The 23,556-nt window shown below is 31.9% G+C and overlaps 1 protein-coding gene across 1 annotated transcript; it reads left to right on the top strand.

Moving 5' to 3' along the window:
- The first annotated feature begins 538 nt into the window (after positions 1 to 538).
- On the top strand, positions 539 to 22,321 carry LOC123205850. The gene is made up of 6 exons (XM_044622896.1): positions 539 to 608; positions 903 to 1,194; positions 2,866 to 3,115; positions 5,515 to 5,705; positions 5,826 to 6,099; positions 22,046 to 22,321. Exons 1-6 carry the CDS (start codon positions 539 to 541, stop codon positions 22,319 to 22,321), a joined length of 1,353 nt encoding a protein of 450 aa, XP_044478831.1.
- The last annotated feature ends 1,235 nt before the right edge of the window (positions 22,322 to 23,556 follow it).

Genomic DNA, 23,556 nt, shown 5'->3' with positions numbered 1-23,556 from the left:
GAAGAGCAAATTAAACTGCATGTTTTCCCTTTCTCTTTAACTGATAAGGCTAAGGATTGGCTATATTATTTACCATCAGGTTTTATCAATAGTTGGGATGAGCTTAAAAGACAATTCTTAGAAAAATTCTTTCCTGCTTCTAGGGCCACCTCAATTAGAAAGGAAATATGTGGGATTAGGCAATATAGTGGGGAGACACTTTATAAGTATTGGGAGAGGTTTAATCAACTCTGTGCCAGTTGTTCCTATCATCAAATTTCTAATAAGCTATTAATTCAATATTTTTATGAAGGTTTATGGTTGTCTGACAGGAATTTGATCGATGCAACAAGTGGTAGAGCTTTGGTTAATAAAACTTGAACAAAAGCAAAAAGACTAATCTCAACAATTTGGCGTTAGACAGGATGCAACTGTAAGAAGGGTTAATGAGGTAAGCAATAATAATCCTCTTGAGCAAAGACTTGATAAACTCACCTCCTTGTTAGAAAAAATTGTAGTAAATCACCAACAAGTAAAGGCTTACGGGATCTATTCGAACATGGAACACTTTACAGACACATACCCTATACTTCAGGAGGACACACATGAGGATGTTAATGACATAGAAGGTTATCAAAACCAAAAGAGGTATGATCTGTACTCGAAGACCTATAATCTAGGATGGAAAGATCACCCGAACTTCAGTTATGGCTAAAAGAACAACAACTTCCAACAGTCCGGATACCAAAATAGGCTGCCCCCTCCTCAACTGTTTAATCCAACACCCCTACCTCAGTGGAAAGGTATGTCTCTTGAACAAATTGTTACTACACTTGCTAATAATACACAACAATTTCAATAGGAGACAAGGGCTAGCATTCAGAATCTAGAAAATCAAGTAAGCTAATTGGCTACTGCTGTAGGAAGATTGGAAACTCAGAATTCTGGTAGATTGTCATCTCAGATTGTGGTGAATCCAAAGCAAGATGCAAATTTTACTGAGAATATCAATGCAATCACCCTACGGAGTGGTAAGGAGTTGAAGGATCCTAAAAAGAAGATCCTAAAATATGCAAAAGAAAAGGAGATTGAATGCGAAATTGAGCCAAAACAAGCCCAAAAATCGTCCTCTCCTATAAAGAAGTGTATGCTACCTTCTGTGGTCATTCCACCTCATTTCCTGAGTCGACTTGCAAAGAACAAAAAGGAACAATGGTACGTGTTGTCGTTGACACCCAAATTAAATCCTAAATTTCTGCAACAAAAATGTAGTAAAGGAAAGTAGGGATCGTTCCCTCGAAGAGCTTTGATTAGTATGTCGTCACAAATAAATCGAAACAAATAAATAAAAAGGGGGGTTTTGAAATGAATGCAAATTATAATGAAAAACACTTATTAAAAATTCAGTAAAATAATCTAAAAGGAATAAATCGATTTAACAAACCTTGGTCTTCGGTCACATCCACCATTGGAACTACGATTGATCATCGAAACCAAAAATATCAAATTAATTATTCAAATATTCGTTGTGGTATTAAATTTACCTGTCATTCCTTACGATTAGTTAACCAAAAACATGTATTCCAATTAACCCTTATTAATTAATAATTCGGATACGATCTCGAATTTAATTAAACAATAGCATTACGAATTAGAAAGACCAACGAAGCAAGACAACACAAACGTACAACGTTGCATTTAATCTAGTTGATTATTTTCCTAGGATTATAGCTTCTGACGCAGCAAACGATAACCCTAGTTGCCACTTCGATTAGATGGATTGAACAATTACGGATTCAACACCTAAACTAGTCGTAGATTATATTAATTGATAAACTAATCGCGCGCCTTAGAAATCAACCAACACAATCATAAACAAATAATTCAGAAGGATAATCAATACTCGAATAAATAAAAAGATGCATTAAAGAACAGAATAAATCTCACAATCATTGTAGTTCCATGGTTTCAGATCCCTTCAACCAAGATAAATTATTCAGCCACTGTAGACCATGTTCTTCTCTCTAATTCTCTAAGTACAATGGTTGATAATTCTCAAATAAAAATAAGAGTATACATATTGTCTTCCTACTAAAAATCTGGAAATTGAAAGTGAATCTTAATCTCCTAATCCAATCAAGCAAAGTGATGCATATCTTCCCAAAAAGAAAGGAAAAGATATGTATTTTTAATGTATATCCTTCCTCCAAAAATATCCTTCCTTATCCATCTCAATTAATCCTTTTTTCCAACTGGTAATTATCCCTTTTCTAGGAAGCAAATCTTGATATTTAGTGGAACCTTGCAACACATCTGGGCGTCTAGATTTTATTTCCGTATTCTGTTTTCGTCTTTCACGTGCCCACGCCTAGTCAGCATCACGAAATTTCCAGTTTAATAGATCTGCTCCAGTTTTTCATCTTTTTGGCCCAACTTATTCCAAAAATGCTCAAAGCTTCCTAAATGCAAAAAGATAAGTAATTCCATTAGACTGAATCAAATTTCCACACAATACAAGGGAATTATAAATCAAAATAGTAATAATTAATGGCCTTATCAAACAACAAGAACAAGAGATCTTTGAGGTCTTCCGCAAGGTTGAGGTAAATATTCCCCTTTTGGATGCTATTAAACAAGTTCCTAGATATGCTAAATTCCTTAAGGAATTATGCACATCAAAAAGAAAATTAAAAGGAGATGAAAAAGTGCATGTTAGTGAGAATGTTTCAGTTGTTCTCCAAAGAAAATTGCCACAAAAGTGTAAGGATCTAGGTATGTTCACAATACTTTGCAAGATTGGTAATGTTAAAGTTGAGAAAGCTATGATAGATCTAGGAGCATCTATTAATGTCATACCTAGCTTAATTTATCATTCTTTAAATGTAGGACCTTTAAAACCCACGGTGTAATAATCCAATTAGCTGATAGGTCCAATGCATATCCCAAAGGGGTGTTAGAAGATGTTCTTGTTCAAGTTAATGAACTGATTTTTGCTGCTAACTTTTATGTGCTTAACATGGAAGATGATAACTCATCTAAATCAGTCCCAATTTTGCTAGGAAGGCCTTTTCTTAAGACATCTAGAATAAAAATCGATGTTTCGGAAGGTACTTTAACTATGGAATTTGATAGTGAAGTAATTAGATTCAATATTTATAAAGCCATGAGATTCCCTAGTGATGTCAATTCAGTTTTTGTTGTTAATGTGATTGATTCCCTAGCTCAACAAGTTTTTGAGTTGTAGGATTCTGATAATTTGAAGGTTGTCCTTAATAAAAGACTTAACACAAGAACATTGCAGAGAATTGAGTAGAAGCTTGTGGTAGATGACGGATTAAGTGATACGATTTATGAGTTGGAACCATTCGAAACAACCAGGTATGATGTTTCTTATATTTCATTACCTGTATCTAACTCAAAATTACTTCCATCAATTATGCAAGCACCCGAATTGGAATTTAAGCCTTTGCCAAGCCATCTCAAATATGTATATTTGGGAGATAATGAAACCCTTCCTATGATAATTTCTAACAAACTCATTCTTCTTGAGGAAGAAAAACTCATTAGAGTCCTTAGAGATTACAAGTAAGCCATCAGATGGACCATCGTAGACATCAAGGGTTTGAGCCCATCACTTTGTATGCATAGAATCTTGTTGGAGGAGAACACTAAGACTTCGAGGGAAGCTCAAAGAAGGTTGAATCCTCCAATGATAGAAGTTGTGAAGAAAGAAATAATAAAGCTCTTGAACGTCGGTATAATCTATCCTATTTTAGATAGTGATCGGGTAAGTCCAGTATAGGTAGTACATAAGAAAATCGGTTTCATTGTTTAAAAGAACGATAATGGTGAGTATGTTCCTGTTAGAGTTCAAAATGGATTGAGGGTTTGTATTGACTATAAAAAATTGAATACTTTTACTAGAAAAGATCACTTCCCTATACCTTTTATTGATCAAATGTTAGAAAGATTAGCTGGTCAATCTCACTATTATTGTCTTGATGGATATTTAGGTTTTAACCAAATTTCGGTTGCTCATGAGGATTAAGAGAAGACGACATTCATATGTCCCTTTGGTACTTTTGCATATAGACTCATGCCTTTTGGACTTTGCAATATCCCAACCACTTTTCAGAGATGTATGGTTAGTATATTTTTGGATTATGTGGAGAATATCATAGAGGTATTTATGGATGACTTTACTATTTACAATAATTCATTCGAATCTTGTCTAAATAATCTGATAAAAATTCTGAAAAGGTGTATTGAAACAAACCTTGTGCTAAACTATGAAAAATGTCACTTTATGGTTGATCAAGGTTTGATATTAGGGCATATAGTGTCTTCTAAAGGGATAAAGGTAGATAAGTCAAAAATTGATTTGATTAAATCCTTACCTTACCCAACTTATGTTTGGGAAGTGCATTCTTTTCTTGGACATGTAGGTTTTTATAGGAGATTTATCAAGGATTTTTTGAAAATTGCCTAACCACTTTCAAGACTACTACAAAGGGATGTCCAATTCGAGTTTGATGGAGAGTGCAAGAAAGCGTTTGGTCAGCTGAAGGAACATCTAATTTCTGTGCCGATTGTTCAACCACCCAATTGGGAATTACCCTTCAAGATTATATATGATGCCAGCAATTATGCTATAAGGGTCATTTTAGGCCAGAAAAGTGGAAAACTTTCTTATGTGATTTATTATTCTTTAAGAATTTTTGATAATACTCAAAGAAATTATTCCACAATTGAAAAAGAATTGTTGGTAGTAGTTTTTGCTTTAGAAAAGTTTCACTCTTATTTATTAGGCACTAAGATAATTGTTTATTCTGATTATATAGCTTAAAGTATTTGCTTTCTAAGAGGGAATCAAAGTCGAGGCTAATTAGATAGATACTATTGCTGCAAGAATTTGATTTGGAGATTCGAGATAGAAAGAGAGCCAAAAATTCTGTGGCTGATCATCTAAGTCGATTGGTGACAAACGAAGACCCCATGTCTCTCCAAGATGCTTTTCCAGATGAGAATCTCTTTCACTTAGATAGTATTACACCTTGGTATGCTAATATTGTTAATTATGTGGTCACTAAGTCATTATCGAATGATCTCACTAAAGCCCAAAAAGAAAAAATTAAAAGTAATTCTAAGTACTGTATATGGGATGATCCGTATTTATGGAAGCAATGTTCTGACCAATTAATTCGCAAGTGTGTACATGATAGTGAAATCCAATCTATCTTGGAGTTTTGCCACTCTTATGCATGTGGAGGTCACTTTAGCCCGAAAAGAATAGCACAAAAGGTTCTAGAATGTGGGCTATATTGGCCTACTCTGTTTCGAGATGCATACATGTTCCATAAGTCTTGTGCTAATTGTCAAAGGAGTGGGAATTTAGGACATAGGGATCAAATGCCACTAACCCCAATTTTGGTTTGTGAAATTTTTGATATTTGGAGAATTGATTTTACGGGTCCTTTTCCATTATCTTTTGGTAACTCCTATATTCTTTTAGTTGTTGATTATGTTTCTAAATAGATTGAAGCTAAGGCAACAAGAACTGATGATGCTACAACTGTTGTAGGATTTGTCAAGACTTACATTTTTTCCAAGTATGGAACACCAAGAGCCATTATAAGTGACCGTGGAACCTATTTTTGCAATCGGGTCATGGAGGCATTACTTAAGAAGTACAATGTCACTCACCGAGTCTCCACCGCATACCATCAGTAAACGAGTAGACAAGTCGAAGTTTCAAATAAGGAGATTAAGGCTATACTTGAGAAAAAGGTAAATCCAGATAGAAAGGATTGGAGCCTTCGCTTGGGTGATGCCTTATGGGCTTATAGAACTACATACAAGACTCCGATAGGTATGTCTCCTTATCGCTTAATATTTGGTAAATCTTGTCATCTCCCAGTTGAATTGGAACACAAGGCCTATTGGGCACTCAAACAATGCAATACGGACTTGAACAAGGCACGTAATCATAAGAAGTTACAACTTCAAGAATTGGAGGAAATCAGAAATGATTCCTATGAAAATTCCCGGATTTATAAAGAAAAGACTAAACTTTTCCGTGATAAAATGATTTCTAGGAAAACCTTTCATGTTGGACAAAGAGTACTCCTATATCATTCTAAACTTAAATTATTTTCGGGAAAATTACAATCTTGTTGGATTGGTCCTTTTGTTGTCACTACTGTCTTTTCTCATGGTGCAGTTGAAATTCAAAGTACCTCTACCAATAAAATTTTAAAGGTTAATGGACATCGTCTAAAACCTTATTATGAAGGATTTCATGCCTACAATAAAAAGGAAATATCTTTGGCTCCCTTGAATTGACAAATTGGTTGCGTCTAGCCAAAGACGTTTAAGAAAGGTGCTTATTGGTAGGCAACCCAATCGATCTTATTTTTCATTATTTTTAATCATTTTGTCTTTAATTAAGGTTTAAATTAAAACCAAAACAAAACAATAATAAAAAAATTATTAAAAAAAAAATAAAGAGCATATTTCATTTTTGTGTCTTCTCTTTTATTTTTCTAATCTCTTTTCCTCCCTGTTCAATTTCTTTTCATCTCTACAAGCCCAAATCAAACGCCGATAGCTTCAATCACTCCTCTACTACACTAACACTCTTATTTAGGGAAGTCCTCTTAACTTTCCTTTCATTCTTTCTTTTATATGTGAGCTTCAATTTTTCTACATTGAGGACAATGTAAAGATCAGGTGTGGGGGAAGGAATGTATAATTTTCAATCTCTTTGGAACCTTTGACTCTCTTGAAAGTTGTCCTAGAATTTGCTCTAAGTTAGTATGCATTATTGGTTCGAGTTTTAATGCATGAAAGAGGCAAGTATGATTAGTGATTTTGCTTCAAATGTTTCGAGTGTCTCATTGATTTTAATGATTGAATTGAATGAAAATGTGCAAGGTTTGCTACAAGTTGAACACTAATGTGAGCTTTTGAGCCCATGAGCATTTCATTACACTTTGCTCTAATTATCTTCTTTATTGAGTGTTTATCAAACATGGCTTGTTATTCTAGAATTTGCTCTGTTATGCATTTTGAGACCACATCTTTGTGAATTCATGCATTAAGATGATAAGGGCATTTAGGATTAACCACTTCGAAACTCTTAAAAAGCCAACTTTAGCTATATTTTCTAATAGATAGCCGATTTTGAGCTGAATCCCTTTTTCTTTGTTTTAACCCATAAATATTTACGCTTAAGCCTTTTTTTTTATCTTGTTTAACCCTTGTATCAAGATATTGTGAGAGTGAATTGCATGATAAAGAACCAAATGGGTAGATGGGTAGATATAAGGAGTGAGAAAAAAAAAATTTGAAAAAAAAAAAGAAAGAGAAGATATTAATCCTTATGTATTGAATAGGAAGTTTCGACAAGTGAAGTATCCATAATTGTATAGAAAAGAAGTTCAATTATTCCTACATGTTGCAAATTAAATTTAAAAAAAAAAAAAAAATCTTTGAAGAAGGGATAAGTTTCATTGAAATGAAAAAAAAAAAAAAAAGAAAAAAAAAGGAAGAGAGAAGTATGGTTGAAGAAGTTATTTTCGTTATTCTTTAAATATCATGTAAGGGAACTCACTCATATCTTGATCTTTACACCTATATTTTCCTTTTTTTTCCTACCTTTACCTAAACCCCATTACAACCCTACTTAAGACCCTTTGATTTTCGCATCGTATTCATATTTATTAGTGGTGGAGATATGATATATGAGCAAACTTATGGTAATGACTTACTATGTTTTGATCTGAGAGCTAAATGAAACCCTAAACACTTTGAGAGTATAGAGTGAAACCGATGTGAGGGTGTTGAATCTTGTTTCATTTGATTTTGATGAGATTGTTAAGATGCTTATGTTTTTCCAAAAATTCACACTATGAAGACTTGTGCTCTTGATTGTTGTTTTGGACTTGGGTTTCTAATACATCTTAACTTTGAGTTATTTGAGGATGTACTGGAAGGAGGGAAAAGGGTGAAGAAGAGACTAATTGATGTTTGCTTGAGGGCAAGCAAAGGAATGGTGTGGGGGAATTTGTTAGTGTCTGAAATTCCATATTTTTTAGCATCTAATTTCCTTTATTTGTGGTAATTAATTCATTAATTATTTGATTAATTTCTTGTTTTAGGAAATTAGGCATTAATTGCATTATTTTGAGAAAAGATGCGAAATAAAAGGAATTTAGAGTTGTTACGTATCAAGACGGAAATATGGCAAAATACATAGGGGATGGCTGATTGTGGAAAGGAGAGAATCTCGCTATTTATTAAGAAATTCACAGTTGGAGACTTAATTGACAATTGGAGGAAGTTCAGGTCCTTTGGAAGATATTTGGCACAAAAAATTGATCAATGACTGAAGCAAACCTGACACTATAAAAAGGAAAATTGCTCTCTGTTTTAGGGACTGGTTTTTTTTAGCATCATTTTCTTTCAAAAATAAACACAGCCGCAACCCTTCGCTGGTTCTTCTTCAATTAGGATAGGATTTTTATTTTATTTTTTTGTGAAGCCATGAACATGAACATGAGTGGCTAACTCTTTTCTTTAGTCAAGTAATCGGGATCATGGTTCTACAATGATTATGAGATCTTCTTTACCCGTTCTTTTCTTTTAAATATTTAATCTATTCCTAATTTTATTTATTGTTGTCTTGTTCAATTAAATAGGAGACGTCTTATTTACTTTGGATTAAATACAACTTTGCTAGATTAAATTATTGAATCCGTAATTGTTTGATGGTTTAATCATAAGTGGCTAACTAACATGCTTGGTGAAGAATAACTATTGTATGTTAGTGGAATAAGTTAATCTAATTTAAACAAAAACAACGTTTGTGTTTTGTTGTTTAGAATCGGTGGCTTTTCTAATTCTTAATTTTGTTTTTAATTTAAATTCTAAGATCGTATCTAGAACTGATTGAAAAACAAGAAAGTAATTAAAGAATGTTTCTTAATTACCGACACCTAAGGAAAAACAGAACAACAAACATCTTGATGTTTCATAACTGGTTTATTTAAAAGGAAAGATTAATCTTTTTATCGATGATCAATTGAATTAAACCATACCTGAATTACTTGGCTAGAACTCGCCTTATTACTATTTCAATCTAGTTTTCTGATTGCTTTGATTATTTAATTTTGAATTAAATTATTTTTGTTTATTGGTAGGATTCGAAACAACAAAATCCCTCTTGCTTTATTTTGTTAGATTTCAGATAAATAGCCCAATCTCTGTGGATACGACTCAACTTGCCCTATCTACAAGTTTTCATTGAGAGAGTAGAAAATTTTATTTTTGGTGGATTCAACACCCATCAACATGAAAATCCAAAATTGATCTCATTATCTTGAAAATATGGAACAAGTGTTCTATACTTACCTTCTTAATCAATTTGTATGGTTTTAAGTTTTTGTTTAAGTTGCTTCCTTACAAACTTATGAAACTGTCTTAAAACATACACTACCTCAACTTTATTTCCTAAGGGAAATAGTCAGATAAACTTGGTATGAACATCAAGAAAGTGCAAATAATATTTAAATCCCTCTCTAGATATTATGGAAGTTGGTCCCCAAAAATTACTATGAACTAATTCTAAGAATTTTGATACTCTAGTGTTCGAAACAAGAAAATACTATGCTTGTGTTTCCCAAATTGACAATTCTCATAGAAAAAGAGATCAAACAAATAAAAATTAAGATTCAAAGTTTTAAAGCATATTTCATAGTTTTCTCCCATGGATGACTGAATCTTTTATGCCAAACATAATATCAATTTTATTAACTTGTAAAATAACTTGTATGTAATTCAACAATTTTATCACGATTCAAAACCAAATTTTCATATGCTTTGTTAACAATAAAATTCTCAGTTTTGTCAAAAAACAAATAAAATACATCATTAATTTGAAAATTTACTATATTGTACTTATCAACAAGAAACTACAATTGATATAACCTATTTTTAAGTATCATTTCTAATAGCATAATCCCAATATCCTTGTCCTCAACAAAGCAACAATCACTTAGGAACTCAACAATGACATTATTATCTTTAGTAAATTTTTATATGCAAGTTTTTAGTTATTCTAGGTACCAATAATACATTTTTAAGATGTAGAAATCTATTGGAATATAAAGTAGGTAAAAATTTTGAACCTTTATGAGAAATCCTCAAACACTCACCACTTCCCACATGTAGATGTTGATTTCCCACATACTTTTCTTTGACAACAAGTTGATCCACCATGTGAGTGACATGGTCTAAGGCTTCTAAATCCATATACCACGTCATGTCTTGGTCTATAGAGCTTTTAGACTAGTTCTTGAATTTTGTCCATAGTATTGAGTGTAGGACATGCTATTTAATAAAGGTACTTAAGGCGATTAAGGGGTATAAGGTGATGTGTTTACTTAAGGAGTGTAAAGGGTGTTTTGCTAATTGTGGTGATATGTTTGTTATGAGACAAAGCCTTGTGGATTAGGTTGGTTATACTATGAAGAGTGATTTTATGCATTCATTGAAGGTTATTTGGTTGTAAGAGAGTATGTAGGCAAGTATGTGGTGAAAGAATGTTGTCTTGGGGTAATATATGGATTACCTAAGAAAGTAATATCAAATGTGTGATAACACTATAAGATGGCATGCCCTATCTTACCACAGAGTTGACACACAATTTAGGGTTTAAGGTTTTGTAAAGAATGTCAAGAAATAAAACTTTAATATTAACCAAAATGTACGTGTAAAGAGACTATGACTCCACAAACATTTAATTCAAATTTAAAGTTGACCACTTTAGGTTTGAGGTAGAAAGCAAATTTCTTTGACATTTAGAAATAGTAAAATTTGGTTTATTATGCTCTATATGATAAATTTGGACACTAGCATTAGGGTTTATTAATATTTTGATTTTTATATTTTGATTTTTTATTAATTATTATAAAATTATGAATCATTACTAACTAGAGGGGGTTTACAAAATAGGATTAATAGAAGTGGACTTTTTATTATTATTCATACTAGTTAGATGAGGTTTATAAATAAGGTTGAATTCAATCTAAGTTATTTGATTGAATTTGGTTCAAATTAATTGAGTTTGAATAGAGGATTTTAACCTTTGTAGTCAATTGATTAAGGGTATAAAAGATTACACTTATATATAAAATTCTTTTTTAAGGTCATTTGACTTATTTAAAAACCCATATATACTATGCATACAAGGTTCTTGTTGCACATGTCATATATCTCACCACTGATTTGATACGCATAACTAATGCAGAAAAAATACTATATTACATATAACTCATACCTTTGACCATATATTATACTGTATCACATCCAACCATATATAACTCTTGTGTGTACTATATATTTCAAAAGTTAATGTAAATAAGATGTCTTGGAGTGCAAATATTATTTACATGGTATCAAAACCTTTCAAGGCTTAACAGTTTTCTTTCTTTTTTGTTTCCACGGTTGATAGTAGGTTAATCAAGAATATAGCAAATTCTTTCACACTTTCTACTTCTCTTCTGAATATAGCTCACTTTTTACCCTTGGACCTAACCTTTTCTAATTACCTGTTATGATAGACTTAACTCTTGCCTTTGTTCATGGAAATCACTTGGCTCACCATATTGACAACAGTCAATCTCCACCACCAAAATTAAATAATGAGATAGAAGTCAATCTCATCTACACATCATGATTCAACCAAGATGAACTTGTTTTGAGCTGGATAATCAACTCTTTCTCTCTGAAATAGTTCTGCCTTAGGTTGTTGGCATTTCCTTAGCAAGGGAGGCTTTAGAAAAACTTACACAAACATATGCATCTGGCTCTAGAACATAGGTGTCACAATTGAAGACTCAAGTGAATAATTTTCACTAAAAAAATGATCCCATTCTAAAGTATATACAATGGGCTAAAACTCTTTTCAATCAATTGTATGCCCTCAATCATTCAGTAGATGACAAAGACTTTGTTAATGCGAGATTATCAATCCTTAGATCAACATATTTGTTTGCAATGTTGAGTTACATCTTACTGTTGTGTCCTTCGATGATCTCTATAGTTTGTTACTAAGTGAAGAATCCTAATTGGTGAAAGACTATGCAATCCAACATCATTACTCCTTCGACTCAATACACTTCCTATCAATCCAATAATAGAGATAGAGGTCATAGACGTAATAGGCAAATCTCATATGGACAAGTTTATAAGGGTCGATCCTCATCTGGTATGCCCATTCAATTTTTCCAATTAGTTTTCAAGTGGCAATGCTTACCATGATTTTTCGCTCATGTGTTATAATTGTAATGGTGTTGAACATGTTTCAAAATGGTGTCTTTCCCTATGCATACAAGATACCCATGCTTCTAATTCATTTTTAAACTACAACTCGACCTCGCCACATCTTCCACTGTCTTCAAACTATGGGTTGTTGATTCCGATGTCACTCATCACTTGACCAATGACATGGAAAATCTAGCCATTCATTATAAGAATACTAGACTAAAAAAACTTGTTATTAGCAGTAGTAAAACACTTCTAATCACTCATATTGGTTCCAATACATTCTCTCTTAATTCCAAGCCCTATTTTTTTCAAGATATTCTTTATATTTCATCTGCTTGTCAAAATTTACTTTTTGTAAATTCATTTACTCATACTAACTGTGTTTCTCTTGAATATTTTCTTAACTATTTTTTTATTAAGGATTCAACATTTCGAGCAATCCTATACAAAGGCTTGAGTGACAAGGGGTTATATTCTTTTTCATTAGAGCTATTTCAGTCTTCCTCTAGTGGTTAAAAAGCCTTTTCTTTTGCCTTGTCAGTCTGGCATGTATGCCTTAGGCATACTTCAATCCTAACTAGTAAACACGTCTTGCGACACTCTAATATTAATTTTGCTAATAATATCAGTATTCGTTGTCATGCTTGTAGCATTAGTAAATCCTTTAAATTACTTTTTCGATCCTCTAATTTTAATGTTTCCGCTCCTTTAAACTAGTCTTGCATTCTTAAATCATACTAATTTGCCAATGCAATTCTGGGACTATGATTTTGAAACTATCGTTTACACTATAAATCATCTTCCCATACCACATCTTGGTTAACTTTCTTTATACCAAAAATTATTTTTTGAAAAATCAAATTATGCGGAACCTAAAATCTTTGGTTGTGCTTGTTACCTTTAGATGCATCCATATACCACAACCAAATTATCTCCTCGTTCCAAATAGTGTGTTTTTCTTGTTTATAGTAAAGTTTATAAAGGATATCTTTGTTTTGACAGTTTTGATAACGAAATCTACTACTCATAACATGTTCTCTTTGATGAACTGGTATTTCCATTCAAAGGATCAACTGATAATGGCGATAGAATCAACAACTCAACCATTCCTAATTACATCAGTCCACCTTCAATTAGTCTTTTTTATTTCCCTTTACATCCGCCTACAACAAACACCACACTCTGATGTTACCCCAAGCCTCTAATCGCCATAATCTAAGCCCACCAAGATTGGATTTAATCATGGATCTCTCTCAATATTCCCAATATCAATTGCCCAATTCCTCTTCATCACCTCAGCCAACTGAGAAAAATATTCATCTTATGGTTACTAGAGCAAAATCGGGGAACTCGAAACCTAAATCTTTCACCACTGGCATGGTTATACCTGAATCACCAAAGCTTTCAAACACAAAATCTGGCATGATGCAATGAGTAAAGAAATTGAAATTTTGTTATCCTTAAGGCACATAGGACTTAGTCCTTCAAGAGGAAACATTTAATATAGTTGTCAACAAATGGGTGTTTCAAGCTAAGAAGAATCTTGATGGTACTATTAATCGCTATAAGGCACAACTTGTTGCAAAAAGGTTTCATCAAGGGTATGGTATCAACTACTTTGAGACATTTAGTCTGGTAATTAAGCAATTCCTTAATCCAACTCATTCTTTCACTTGCAGCATCCATTGGTTAGAATATCATGCAGTTAGATGTTTCTAACGCTTTTTTACATGGTCAACTTGATGAAACCATATACATGGTACAACCTCAAGGCTATGTTGATCCACTAAAACATTATCATGTATGTTGCTTCCACAAGTCTCTTTATGGCCTTAAACAAGAACCAAGGGCATGGTTGTCCTATATTACCACTTTCTTACATCGGTTTTGCTTCATTAGTTCCAAAGTTGATACTTCACTTTACTGTTATAGATAACGGCATAATATGACATATTGTCTCATCTATGTGGATGATCTTTTTCTCACTAGTAGAAATTCCATTTTATCAGTCTCATGTCATCCAGCAGCTTCAATAAGACATTGCTCTTAAAGACCTTCATTTGTTGAATTATTTTCTTGGTGTTGAGGCTAGTTGGTTGTACCATAGGCTTTTGTTATCTCAAGAGAAATACATTAAAGATCTTCTTAATAAAGCCAACATGAGTATTGCCAAATTTGTTTCTACTCCTTCATGTTCTACCATCAAATTTGCTCATAAAGATTTTGAAGCCTTTGATGATCCAACATTGTATCGGTAGATGGTTGATAGCTTGCAATACTTGTGTATCAAAGATCCAAAATTGCCTTCTCTGTTAATCCAATAGCATAGTACATGCATCAGCCTTGTAAATCTCACAAGCAAGGTATTAGGCGAATCTTGCATTATTTACATGACATTATCGATCATTGATTGCTTCTTCATAAACTAAGCAATTTTGATCTTGTTGGTTATTGTGATGCCAACTAGGGCGATAATCTAGATGACAGAAAAAGTACCACTGGGTTTACAATTTACTTCGGCTCTAATTTAATTTCATGGAGTTGTTAGAAACAACAAATAGTTGTTTGGTCCTCAACAGAGTTAAGTATGAAACAATTGCAACATGTTCCTTGGAAATTATATGGCCCAAATCTCTTCTTCGTGAAATTGGTTTTCCTATTTCATCGACTCCTATTATTTAGTGTGATAATTTATCGACTACATATCTCACCTTGAATCTTATTTTCCATTCACAGTCTAAGCACTTAGAGATGGACTTTCATTTTGCTAGAGATCAAATCTAACAAGGGCTCCTCAAGGTGTGATATTTTTCCTCCACCAAATTGCAAATGTTCTCACTAAGTCGATGTCCAAAACTAGATTTCAACTCTTAATGGACAAGTTAACAATTTTTGCAAAAATCTGTAAGGCTTGAGAGAAGGTGATACGCACAACTCATGCGAACAGATATAGCATCATATATTCTGTTGTAAATTATACTGTATCACATAAAACTCATAACTTTAACTATATATTATACTGTATCACATCCAACCATTTATAGCTCTTATATGTACTATATATTTCAAAAGTTGATGTAAATAAGATATGTCTTAGAACGCCAATATTATTTACATGATTTAAAGGTCATGTAATTAATTGATAAAAAGGTAGTATATTGTTTATTTCCATCTTTTATTGTTTAGCGGATATAAAGATTTACTCGTATTTGTATCGATAAGGGAGATGTTAGAGATATATATTTAAAGATTTTTTGTCCTACAATTTATTTGTGAAATAGATTATGATTTCATTTAATTGTGCAAGTGTTATTGTGATTAAAGAGGATTAGAATCTAACAATAGAAAAATTGAACATGAATTTCATTGATTTTTTATAAAATTTTTACCATATGTGATTTGCATCTCGTACGTGTAGTCATACATGATGCAAGTCGAAGCTACTTGATGGATTTCTTCTTATTTTCGTTGGAATGAAATGATTGACATTTTCTATATTGAACAATTGACCACATAAATATTATTCATGCATGTGCCCTAATATGAGATGAGAATCAAATCAAAATCCAGGTTAAGATTATATTATATTTCTTGGTCAAATAAAAACCAACCTCTCAAAAATCAACATATTTAATTAATTGATAATTGTTATAAACAGCCCAGTCGATATTGTCCGCTTTGGGCTTCAAGCCCGCACGGTTTTGTTTCTCCACTTTGGGAAAAGGCCTCAACTGGGTTAAGGGCTTCTGGCCCCTGCCTATATACATGCTCAGTGGACTGCACGGGAGCGATGTGGGACTTCAGGTCACAACACACCCCCCCATCGCAAATCGTGCTGATAACGTGTTATAAACAGCCCAGTCGATATTGTCCGCTTTGGGCATCAGGCCCGCACGGTTTTGTTTCTCCACTTTGGGAAAAGGCCTCAACTGGGTTAAGGGCTTCTGGCCCCTGCCTATATACACTCTCAGTGGACTGCACGAGAACGATGTGGGACTTCAAGTCACAACACACCCCCCCATCGCGAATTGTGTTGATAACGTGTTATAAACAACCCAGTCGATATTGTCCGCTTTGGGCTTCAGGCCGGCACGGTTTTGTTTCTCCACTTTGGGAAAAGGCCTCAACTGGGTTAAGGGCTTCTGGCCCCTGCCTATATACACGCTCAGTGGACTGCACGGGAGCGATGTGGGACTTCAGGTCACAACACACCCCCCCCATCTCGAATCGTGCTGATAACGTGTTATAAAATTAACTTAATCAATATGACAGATGAAGAAATTAAAGAAGAATTGATGGAAGGAAGTAAGAAAATATTGAGAGAATGCTTTTATATGAACCGGATGCAGAGGAGAAGAAGAAGATTTTTTGTGTGATAATAACAGAGAAATGGGGGGTTTATATAGCAGTTTGTCGCCCCCCTTTTTACCTAATACATTGACTAAAACCCATTTTATTTGCTTCTCCTGCGTCACCTTGCCATTTTCTTCTTGCTCTAATAAATGAATTCCCACCGCTTTTTTTGACTTGCTTTGGTGGAAAGCCACCTTGCTTTATAACACTCCCCCTTGGATTTCCACCACTTACAGATAATTATATTAACCTTGCTAAGAAAAAACCCAGTGGGATAAAAACCAAAGCCAAGGAACATAATTATTAAATGTCCTGTAAGTTGGCGTTGGACGTGCTTAAACTGCCTCATTAAAAACCTTACTAGGAAAACCCAGTGGGATAAAACCTAGTGAAGGAAAAAAGAGTACAGTGCACCTTTTGTCCAATACTTCAAAATTTTGCCTGATGAATACTCCCCCTGATGAACACGTTATCAGCACGATTCACGATGGGGGGGTGTGTTGTAACCTGAAGTCCCACATCGCTCCCGTGCAGTCCACTGAGCGTGTATATAGGCAGGGGCCAGAAGCCCTTAACCCAGTTGAGGCCTTTTCCCAAAGTGGAGAAACAAAACCGTGCGGGCCTGATGCCCAAAGCGGACAATATCGACTGGGCTGTTTATAACAATAATGACATTTTTGACTAGTGGCACATCAATAACCGAATTTATTTTTCTTTTGATAACAATTTTGAAATAAAATAAAATTATACGGAGAATCAACAATTTATTTATATAAATTAAAATAATATTTTATAATTAAGTAATATAATTATTTATTTTATTTTTACTATAAAATTATTAAATTTGATACTATCACATATTATATATATGAATACAACTATATAATATTACTCTTTAAAATAAGATGAACCCATTAAAATCACCATACATTTATATATATATATTGAGTATATAAAATAAATATATAAATAATATATTATTATATGAAATGTTATTTTATCTTTAATTCAAAATTAACTAATTATATGATGACACATTATTTATGTACTCAAAATATGTACACATATTTTTATTATATAATAAATACCTAATCACGGCGACACAACATTATTGATATTCAAATTAGTGTTCATTATAATTATATATAGTTTTATTTTATATTAAACCTAACAAAATTTGACATGATTTTTTAACCCGATACGATACCCATGAAAAAATTGGATTAGAGTTATGATTTTTAACAAGAAACATAATTCAAGTTAGATTCGAGTTGACCTCCATAAAATCAGATCGTATTCAGGTTGACATGAAGTGAACCCGAATTCACTCAAATTAATCCGAAAATTTTAAATAAAATATTACATAACATCATAACAGTAAAAAATCTCCAATATCTTTTATTTTCTTAATTTGATAGAAAGAGTATCAATCCATAAAATTCTTGTTTTCTAATTCGAATCAACAAAAAAATCAACAAATACTAAATTTACATCACCCAAATATATTCATTTTAATTTAATAACATTTTTTTTTGTAGACTTGTAAAAAAAATATTTGTAATTTTTTTTGGTGTGTTATAAATATTATTGATTTGAAATTAATATATTAGATGTGTCATATTCATATACTTGGACTTCTTTTTATATTTATGATAATCACATTCATCACATGGATTGAAATTAAATTTCTTAAATATTTGACAAGTAGTTGTTAAATTCATTAGTTATCAATCATATAATTTTGAAATTGAAGTTATAGACTTATTTAGTATTAATTTATTATAATATTTTGTTATTTTATCCTTACAATTGATCATATAAAAAAACAATAAACAAACTATTAGTATTAATTTGAAATAGAGTAATCTTATTTTGACAAAATATTTGTTTGTGTATAATTTTATAACAAATTGTGTTATTCCTTGAATTTTGACAAAGTGTGTTGTTTCGTAATAAATCATTCGTTATATGTAGTATTTTGACATGACTTTGCTTGTTATATAGTTTGAATTAATTAAAGTTAGGTCAACCCAAAAAATATTTTAATGCAGTTTTGGATTGAAAAATTTTGATACGATTTTATCTCAAGTTAGATTAAGGTTTAGGGTCTTCGATACGAAACCTAAATTGACATTATATGAATACAACTCAATAATGTGAACTGTCAGCTCTATTATATACCAACTGTATTAATCAAGATATGAGATTTTATTTGTAGTTTTCAATAATAATAATAATATTGACTATTATGTAGAGTTGAATTTGATCTAAATTAAATTCAAATAAGATGTAATCCAAAAATAGTTTAAACTCAAAAGAATAAATTCAGAGATAACTCAAGATTAATGAATTCAAATTCAAATTGGATTAAAAAATAATATAATATTTGATTCCATCTAAATCAACTCAGAGCTTAAATGAATGGATTTGATTATAAAAATAAATGTAATCAAATTCAAATTGAACTTGATTTGATTATCAAATCCAATACTATTATCGCATGTTGCATAATGTCAAAGACTTATTAAATACAGCTATTCATTAGACATTTCCTGGTCAATTCGGGAGGAGTGACTTGCGCCGTCTTCCCATTATCTTTTTAACAATAATAATATTATTAAAATGCAACATCTCCAGGCATTCAATTCTGAATAATCTTAAATATTTATAATAATATATTTTATGTGATTCAATGATTTTGAATTAATAATCAAATTTAATTTAATTATATAATAATATATTATATGAGTATCTAATTAATATTTAAACTAGATACATATAATAGACTTGATAATTCATGTGATCGGATCATATTTATATTGTGTCAATTTAGATTTTGGATTAAAGACCTTACTCTCTAACTCGATCTAAAACAAAATCGTATAAAAAAATTTTAACCTTAAACTGAATCTAAATATTTACAGATTGACCTGAACTGACCCGAATTAACTCAAATTATGTAAAAAGTGAACTCATATCAAAACACAACATGTAATGCAATAATTTATTATGAAACAACACATTTTGTCAAATGTAAAATAATCACTCGATTTATTACAAAAAAACACATGAAAATATATTTTGACACGAAATGATATTTTTATTAAAACAAAATTGTTCTATTTCAAGTTAATATTAATAATTTGTTTAATGTCCCTTTATATGGCAATTGTAGGGATAATATTAGAATTTTATAATTAAATATTCAAATAAGTTCACAATTTCAACTTTAAAATAATATAATTGATAATTAATAAGATTAATAACGACTTGCCAGATATTTAAAAAATCTAATTTTTATTCCATATAATGAATATGAGTATCATAAATATTAAAATCATTAATAAGTATATAAATATAACACATCAAATATAATAAGTGTAATTTAGTGGTATCTATAACAAACCAACAAAAAAAAATTACAAATAGTTTTTACACGCTTATTAAAAAAAGTTATTAAATTAGAATGAATATCTGTAGTAGAAGATGATAAAATTTTGGTAAAAGGCCTAAAACTAGCTCCTTCAGGCAAACATCTAGCTAACCTATACAATGTTTCAAGAAGCAATGAATGAGTGATGCAGATTTGGCATTTGATGATACAATATCAATTTCTTTGTTGATTCAAATTAGAGAATATAGAGTATGTATTTAAATTTTTTTTGTCAAATAAAGAAAATAAATAATATTAGAGATTTTTTCATGATATCATGTTATGTAATAATTTGTTTAAAATATTCGGGTTAGTTCTGATAAATTTGAGTTAGCTTTGTGTCAATTTAAACTCGATCCGATTTTTAAAGGTCAACCATAACCTGACTTGAACTACTATTCATGTAAAAAAATCACAACTCTAACCTAATTTTTTTTTTTTGTATCGTATCATATCGGATTAATAAATCATATCAAATGCTACGTCTAACACATAGCATTTCTCTTCACTCTAGGATGCATTTGATTTGAATAATAATTTTTTACAAAAGTGAAATACTACCATACTAAAATATTAATTCATAAATTATTATTATATTTAATAAAAATAAACAATTATTGTATCCGATCAATATAATAAAAAATATTAGAATATAATTATTTAAAATAACCTTATATTAACTGTTTTATTAACTCAAAAAAAATAAATTTATTCTAGTTTTATTCTTAAAAAATTAATAAATAATTATCAAAATTATAATTAATTTATTAATTATTTAATATATAACGAGAATGTGCTAATAAGATTTATTCACAGTCAAACCAAAAGAAAAGTATTATATATGAACCATACGCAGTAGAGATGGCAATTTGAACCCGACTTTAAGGGTCTCGACCCTCCCCGACCCTAACGAGGAGGAGATTTCCCAATAAAAATAGGGAAAGGGGCGGGGATGGAGATGAAAAAAATCTCCGTAATCGGGGACGGGGATACATATGTCCCCGCCCCGCCCCTCCCCACTCTTCTCCTCCCCTAAATCTAATATATTAATATAATAATTTCTAATATATTTTAATTAGTTTAATATTTTTAATTACAAATTCGTTAGTATTTTCTATGTAAGTTGTTTTTAAAATTGATTATTGTAGGTTAGTTTTTAAAATGTTGTTTTATATCAACATAAAGAATTAATGATGATATCAACATGAAGAACTACTAATGAAGAGATTGATTATTGCATATTGTTAAATTTTGTGAAAACTTTGTATTTGAACTAAAATAATAATGAATATTTTATAGCTCTTATAGCAAGTGATATTTTAGAAATGTATGATTTATTTTATTTATTGAAATATAGGAAGGAATTAAAATTTATATTTGCGAGTATGGGGAAGAGATCTTTCCCCGCGGGGACAGAGAGGGGATTTTCCTTCCCGGGGAGAGGATGGGGATTTTTTTTATCCCCGTAATGGGGACAGGCCGGGGATGGGGATTGATATCCCCTACGGGGACAAAGACGGGGATTGATATCCCCTCCCCGCCCCTTCCCGCCCCATTGCCATCTCTGATACGCAGCCTATACATACAAGACAAGAACCCATGAATACAACGCACATGCATAATATCTACAATGAAAAATTTTACAAATACTCCGAAACTTTCATTGTTTTCGATAATTCTCATTCTCTTTTCATCTTTTTCATGGCGAGCAACTTCTGATTCTGTCCACGAAAACTTTCTCCATTGTCTCTTCAACCATTCTCAACCCTCCCATCCAATCTCCCTCGCCATTTTCACCCCACAAAATACCTCATTTTCTTTCATATTGCAATCCTACATCGGAATCTCTACTTCAACTCAACTTCAACTCCCAAACCTTTCCTTATCATCACTGTATTACATGAATCCCACGTCCAAGTTGCAGTTATTTGTGGCCGTAAACATGGCCTGCAGATGAAAATCAGAAGTAGTGACCATGACTACGAGGGCTTATCTTATGTCTCCCAAGTCCCTTTCTTCATCCTTGACATGTTTAATCTTCATGTCGTTGATCTAGATAAGGAAAAAAAGAACAAACAGCCAATAACTGAGGGCCATCATTCAGACCCGCGATTGGTTGAGTCCTATTCAGAGTCCACATTATGGTACCGTCAAGCGTTTGATAAAGACACTCGACATGTCTTCCTCGGGGGACCATCTGAAATGACCGCCCATTTGCCTAAACCATAGTGGACCCAAATTGTAACACTAAGGCAATGGTTGGAAAACATGGTATGTACCCTTCCTTTGTATTTGTTCATATTAGTTATCATGTTCAACTTATGATGTGATTTATCTGTGTACGCATCATATCGAAGCTTTTTTGGATACACTCTGTAAATCTTATCTAGATGGTAACTGGATGACTATTTCGATCTAGTTTGTTGGACTTCTCCTATAGTGTTACAGTGAGTTTAAACAATTGGGTGCAAATATGGAGTGGCCCATATTTTTTCTAGATCAAATCAATGACATCTCACACCTTCGGACAAAAGAATTCTTTCGGCCATGGAGTAGTGTTGACAAGGTGGTGTACAACTGTAAGTTGTTTGTGATAAAATTGATTATTGGTACTTATTTCTCTTCATTGGTCGGCAGGTATTCATTTCGCTCAACTTCGACAACCAACATTGGGTGTGTGGCGTATTGGATATCAATGATTGAAGGATGTATATATATGACTCTGCCCAATACATTAATAGCATAGAGAGGGTGAAGAAGTTATTGATGCCATTTATGACACTAACACACCTAATGAAGGCAAGTAACTTCTATATATCAAAGGGAATTCCATCGCCAGATACTCCACCGACATTACAATATAAGTGTGTGATGTGCCAAAATAGGATGTTGGAAGCGGAGACTGTGGCATTTTTTTACTCATGTTTATGGAATACCTTGCCTAAAATCAGCCATTTAATTTCACATCAAAACATTCCATGAGGTTAAGAAAGCACGTGGCTATAACCATATTCCAAGGAAGGGCCCTCAGTAAGTATTTAGTGTTTATGAGTTTATTTATATGTCAACAAACTATACTAAATTGATTGTATTTATTCAATTCAATTGGAATGTGACAATGCAGGCTTCGAGGATTTCAATTAAGGCATGGATGGACGGGCATGCACATGAATTGGATGTCATTTTATTATTGTTTGAAAGATGTATTTTATTATTGATTGAAAGGTGTATTTTATTATTATTTGAATGATGTCATTTTGTTATTATTTGTATGGTTTATTTTATTATTGTTCGAATGATGTCAATAAATTATTGTTTGTATGGTGTATTTTCCACATTGTTTTATTGAAACACGGTATGAAAAAAAATTCAAATATATACATAATAAAAAATGATAGACTAACAAAAACAATAATAAAATGCAATACATTAAAAATTGTATAAAACCTAATAGATAAATTACA

This window comes from Mangifera indica, unplaced genomic scaffold (genome assembly GCF_011075055.1).
Source record: "Mangifera indica cultivar Alphonso unplaced genomic scaffold, CATAS_Mindica_2.1 Un_0017, whole genome shotgun sequence".
In the NCBI taxonomy this organism is placed as follows: Eukaryota; Viridiplantae; Streptophyta; class Magnoliopsida; order Sapindales; family Anacardiaceae; genus Mangifera; species Mangifera indica.
Note: the sequence above shows the minus strand (reverse complement) of the source record. Positions and strands in the feature narration are given on the sequence as shown.

Excerpts from the sequence above, each read along its gene's own strand:
- LOC123205850 (XM_044622896.1), top strand. The coding sequence starts at position 539 with ATGGAACACTTTACAGACACATACCCTATACTTCAGGAGGACACACAT. Across the intron at positions 609-902 it reads GGATGTTAATGACATAGAAG|GAAGATTGGAAACTCAGAAT; the intron begins GTTATCAAAACC and ends CTACTGCTGTAG. Across the intron at positions 3,116-5,514 it reads CTATGGAATTTGATAGTGAA|ATTGAAGCTAAGGCAACAAG; the intron begins GTAATTAGATTC and ends GTTTCTAAATAG.